This window comes from Herpailurus yagouaroundi, unplaced genomic scaffold (genome assembly GCF_014898765.1).
Source record: "Herpailurus yagouaroundi ecotype Mexico unplaced genomic scaffold, PumYag 77, whole genome shotgun sequence".
In the NCBI taxonomy this organism is placed as follows: Eukaryota; Metazoa; Chordata; class Mammalia; order Carnivora; family Felidae; genus Herpailurus; species Herpailurus yagouaroundi.
Window position 1 is genome coordinate 24,730,478 of NW_024412388.1, and position 5,537 is coordinate 24,736,014.

At 41.2% G+C, this 5,537-nt stretch overlaps 1 protein-coding gene across 4 annotated transcripts in view; it reads left to right on the forward strand.

Annotated features, from left to right (window-relative positions):
- ZBTB8A (zinc finger and BTB domain containing 8A) overlaps positions 1-5,537 on the forward strand; it is a 71,594-nt gene that overhangs the window by 55,477 nt on the left and 10,580 nt on the right. For 3 of the 4 annotated variants that reach the window (XM_040468047.1, XM_040468055.1, XM_040468044.1), the window contains 2 exons: positions 632-1,455; positions 5,206-5,375. In XM_040468047.1, the coding sequence (XP_040323981.1) occupies positions 633-1,455; positions 5,206-5,375 (993 nt within the window). In that variant the 5' untranslated portion in view covers position 632. Of the gene's footprint in view, positions 1-631; positions 1,456-5,205; positions 5,422-5,537 lie in introns of all 4 variants that reach the window. The other variant, XM_040468048.1, reaches the window with a different exon arrangement.

A 5,537-nucleotide genomic window follows, 5' to 3' on the forward strand; every position in this document is an offset into this window, starting at 1 on the left:
CCAGTCCCACAAAGACAAACTTTCTTTGTTTTTTTGCCAGGGATTTATGGGCAAAGTTTACTAGTCTTTCTTCATTGAGGTCGTGGTCCTTAGAGGGTTCCTACTTGTTACTTATCAAAACCCGAGCCCATAGATCACCATTTTGCTGGAAGCTGTAATCTTTCCCCTCATTCTTCCCCTGGCTAATTCCTGTTCACCTTTGAGGTCCCAGCCTAAAGATTACTTCTCAGGGAGGTGTTCCCAACCCTCTCCATCCCAATCTCGACTGACTTACTCTTCTACTCACAACATTGTCTTTCTGCCTTTGCCCTTGGCAAGTCGTTTGTGACTTCACGTGAGTGTTTGCTTAGTTCCTGGTCCCCCTCTAGACTGAACACTGCATGAACCCAGGAAGCAAGCCTGTTCAGTTCAGCACATAGCAGAAAGCCTGATTCATAGAGGATACTCAGTAAAGGTTGGTGACTGAACAAATAATTGTCCCCGAATCACGTAACTAATAGCACAGTACTAAGTAATCTCCTGTGTTTTTCTCTAAGAAAGTGTTTTTCAGTGGAAACAAGAGAGAGGTTTACTGATGGCTATTTCAGTTGCCTGTGTCATTTCGGTTAACCACGTGTCTTTTTCCCTCCAGCATGGAGATCTCCTCTCACCAGTCCCACCTCCTGCAACAACTGAACGAACAGCGCAGGCAAGATGTCTTTTGTGATTGCAGCATTCTGGTTGAAGGGAAGGTCTTCAAAGCGCATCGAAATGTATTATTTGCTAGCAGTGGCTATTTCAAAATGCTTCTTTCTCAGAATTCAAAGGAGACCAGTCAACCCACTACAGCTACATTTCAGGCTTTCTCCCCCGACACTTTTACGGTTATCCTGGACTTCGTCTATTCCGGCAAACTCTCTCTTACTGGTCAGAATGTCATAGAAGTGATGTCAGCTGCTAGCTTCCTTCAGATGACTGATGTCATTAGTGTATGTAAGACCTTTATTAAATCTTCACTAGACATTAGCGAGAAAGAAAAAGATCGCTATTTCAGTCTCTCCGATAAAGATGCTAATTCTAACGGTATAGAACGTTCCTCCTTTTATAGTGGTAGCTGGCAAGAAGAAAGCGGTTCTCCACATTCTCACCTAAGCCCAGATCAAGGAACGGGTATAATAAGTGGGAAATCTTGGAGCAAGTATAATTACCATCCAGCCTCCCAAAGGAACACCCAACAACCTTTGGCCAAGCATGAACAAAGGAAAGATTCCATTAAAAAGTCCAAACATTGGAGGTTGTCACAGCCTTCTGAAGTTGCTCATTATAAGTCTAGCAAACGAGAAGCTCGGACATCGGATTCTTCCGGCCACATTTCCCAGTCGGAAGAACAAGCACAAGTTGATGCTGACATGGACTCTACTCCTGTTGGCTATCCGTATGGTCCAGGATCTGATGTCACATCCAGAAGCTTTCCAGGTACCCCAAAAAAGCATCAGTCCTCTCAATGAGTTTCTAAGACTCCTATCCAAATCAGTCCTATCTCAACATGCCCTTACTTTGAAGCGTTACAGGCAGTTAAACCAAGAGGTTTTTTTTTAAGTCCTACTTCTCTAATGAAATTTATTGTATAAGACACAAATTTAAATTTTTAACTAAAAATAATATTGGCTAAATTTGAGAATAGTCAAAACTTAACAGACTTCTGAGGTGCAAAGCCAAGATTTCCAAACCTGTGTCAACAGATGATTAGATCACTGTTAAGTGTGTAAAGCTCTCTTCTAAATGGTTTAAATCCCTAAGGGGCATAGCTTCACTTTAAATAGGTTATTTTTTTTCTGAGTATTCACTCAGGAGGAGTACTTTTATAGAGAAAAGTTAAACAGAGCAACCATGTGAACTTACAAAGGTTCACAGACCCAAGACCTACCAGAAATGAAACTATATCTGATTTTATTGAGATATAAATACATAATTAAAAAAAAAAACAACACACAACCCATAGCATTGACACTGTAATCCTATATGCAACAATAATATGAGACATCTCATTTTTATGATAGTAGTAAAATGCAGAAACATTATCATGTAGGTTGTTGGTTTCAGTAATTCTCCCCTCCCTGCCATAGAGAACAGGGATTAGAAATGCATGTCATTTTTTTTTTTTTATGTTTATTTGTTTTTGAGAGAGAGAGACAGACTGTGAGTAAGGGAGGGACACAGAGAGAGGGACACAGAATCAGAAGCAGGTTCCAGGCTCTGAGCTGTCAGCACAGAGCCCGATGTGGGGCTCGAACCCATGAACTGTGGGATCATGACCTGAGCCAAAGTCAGAAGCTCAACTGACTGAGCCACCCAGGTGCCCCAGAAATGCATGTCATAATCAGGCAGCAAATTAATTAATCAAGTAGCAAATTTGCTTAATAGTTTACATGTGAATTTAAAGGAAAATCATAAGATGAAACTCCTACTGATTATAAGATTCAGATTATATATTTAGAATTTTTTTTAATTTAGGAAAATTTCAAACATATAAAAAAGTAAAGAGAATAGCATAATTCACCTCCATGTACCCCATTACCCAGTCTGAACAACTTCCGACTCATGGTCAATCTTGTTTCATCTGGATCACTACTTCTCACCCTTCCCTTTAGTATTATTTTTTTAAGTGTATTTATTTTGAGAGCGAGAGAGAGAGAAAACCTGAGTGGGGGCGAGGCAGAGAGAGAGGGAGAGAGAGAATCTCAAGCAGGCTCTAATGCAGGACTTGATCTCACAAACCATGAGATCATGACCTGAGCCGAAATCAAGAGCCAGACACTTAACTGACTAAGCCACCTAAGCATCCCTCCCTTTATTATTTTTAAGCAAATATAACACATCATAAGTTTTCATCTGTAAATATTTCAGAAAGTGTCCCTAAAATATAGTCTTTTTAAAAAACCCACTACAATACCATAATTGTACCTAAACAAAATTAACAGTTTCTTAACATCAGTAAATAGCCAGTCAGTATTCACATCTCCTGGGTTGTCACATAAATTTTTTTTTTTAATTTTTTAACATTTATTTATTTTTGAGACAGAGAGATACAGCATGAACGAGGGAGGGTCAGAAAGAGGGAGACACAGAATCTGAAACAGGCTCCAGGCTCTGAGCTGTCAGCACAGAGCCCGACGCGGGGCTCGAACTCACAGTCTGTGAGATCGTGACCTGAGCCGAAGTCAGCCGCTTAACCGACTGAGCCACCCAGGCGCCCCATAAATTTTTAAAAATAATTCGGTTGTGGGTGCTTGGGTGGCTCAGTGATTAAGCATCCAACTCTTGATTTCAGCTCAGGTCATTTTCTCACGGTTTGTGGGTTCCAGCCCTGTATCATCAGGTTCAATGCTGACAACACGGAGCCTGCTTGAGATTCTCTGTCCCTTTGTCTCTGCCTCTCCCCCGTGCTCACTCACATGCACATTCTTTCTCTAAATACATAAATAAACTTAAAAAACAAAACAAAACAAACAATTCAGTTGTAGATAAGATACCTTAAAATAATAGGCAACCAAGGGGCGCCTGGGTGGCTCTGTTGGTTGAACGTCTGACTGGCTCAGGTCACGATCTCAAGGTTCGTGAGTTCAAGCCCTGCATTGGGCTCACTGCTGCCAGTGCAGAGCCCGCTTCTGATCCTCTGACCCGTTCTCTCTGCCCCTCCCCTGCTCGCTCGCTTTCTCTCGAAAAGAAACATTAAAAAAAATAATAGGCAACCGGATTGATCTTTACTAACCACATTTTTCTGTAGTACTAACATGAAAAGACATGAAATTATATCCTATTACAGAGCTTACTAAACGTCCTGCTGAGCTCTGACCATTGACCAAGGCATAGTGGTAACAGAGCAAAAATGAGAAATCTCTATTGAGTTTTAAAACAGCAAAAGACTGATCTTTTCTCTGTTTATGCTCTGTACTTCTGTAATTCTAGGCTATGTTAACCTAACTTCAGTAATGAACAGCTGAATTTAACAGCTATTAAATTGAAATTTGCCTCCAATCATAACTAACATCTTGAATACATATGAGTTTTATTTTTTTTAATTTTATATATATGTATATATATGTTTTTGTTTTGTTTTGCTTTTAGTAATCTCTATGCCCCACATGGGGCTTGAACTCATGACTCCAAGATCAAGAGTTGCATGCTCTACTTACTAAGCCATCCAGGCACCCCTTGAATACAGTTTTATTAAAAAAAATTTTTTTTTTAATATTTATTTATTTTTTAACAGAGAGAGAGAGAGAGAGAGAGAGAGAGACAGAGAGACAGAGAGACAGAGAGAGAGACAGAGTGCCAGCAGGGGAGGGACAGAGAGGGGGAGACACAGAATCCAAAGCAGGCTCCAGGCTCTGAGCCGTCAGGACAGAACCCAACACAGGGCTCAAACCCACAAACTGTGAGATCATGACCTGAGCTGAAGTGAGATGCTTAACCGACTGAGCCACCCAGGCGCCCTTTTTTATCGTTTTTCTTTTGATTACATGAGTTTTAAAACAAAAAAATTAAATATCCTTGTCATTTTTTCACCTTTAAAAGTACTACAAGTGTATGAAAAGAAAAGGCAAGAGGATAAAAATAGGTAAATAAATAAGTCACTTAAAAGCTATCATATTAAATACTTTTACTTCGGATTGTATCTCCAGTTTTAAAATCCAGCACCACCTTTTGACATTTCAAATCTAGTGACTCTACAACACTGAGTAGAAAGATAAGGGTGAGAGTCAGTTAACCCTGACTTTGTAAATATATCAAATACTGAAGTTACAGTTCTGGACTCAGGATCACATTAATGATCTAGTCTTAATAAAACTTCTTTCTTGGGGCGCCTGGATGGTTCAGTTAAGCGGCCCACTGACTCCTGATTTCCGTTCAGGTCACGATCCCAGGGTCATGGGATTAGAGCCCCGAGTCCAGCTCCGTGCTGAGTGTGGAGACTGCTTGAGATTCTCTCTCTCCCTCTCCCTCTGCCTCTACCCTGCTTGCTTGCACTCTCTCTCTCTCTCAAAATAAAAAAATTAAAATTAAAAAAAAGGGAAAAGAAATAAAAGAAATAAACGCAATTTCTTCCTTCTCCTTTTCTCCTGCCTTTCGAAGACGGGACTCACCAACTCCTTTGGGATTCTTCGTGTTATACAATTGTTATGATGAACTTTCCAGAAATTTAATCAAACTGTCTCCTGACAGATGATCTGCCCAGGATGCGGTTCAAGTGCCCGTACTGCACACACGTGGTGAAGCGGAAAGCAGACCTCAAGCGCCACCTTCGCTGCCATACGGGAGAAAGGCCCTATCCGTGTCAAGCTTGTGGGAAAAGATTTAGCAGGCTGGACCATCTAAGTAGCCATTTCCGAACGGTATGTATATAATTTTTCATCATCTTACTTCTTAAGAAATGTGCGCATCTGGGGCGCCTGGGTGGCGCAGTCGGTTAAGCGTCCGACTTCAACCAGGTCACGATCTCACGGTCCGTGGGTTCGAGCCCCGCGTCGGGCTCTGGGCTGATGGCTCAGAGCCTG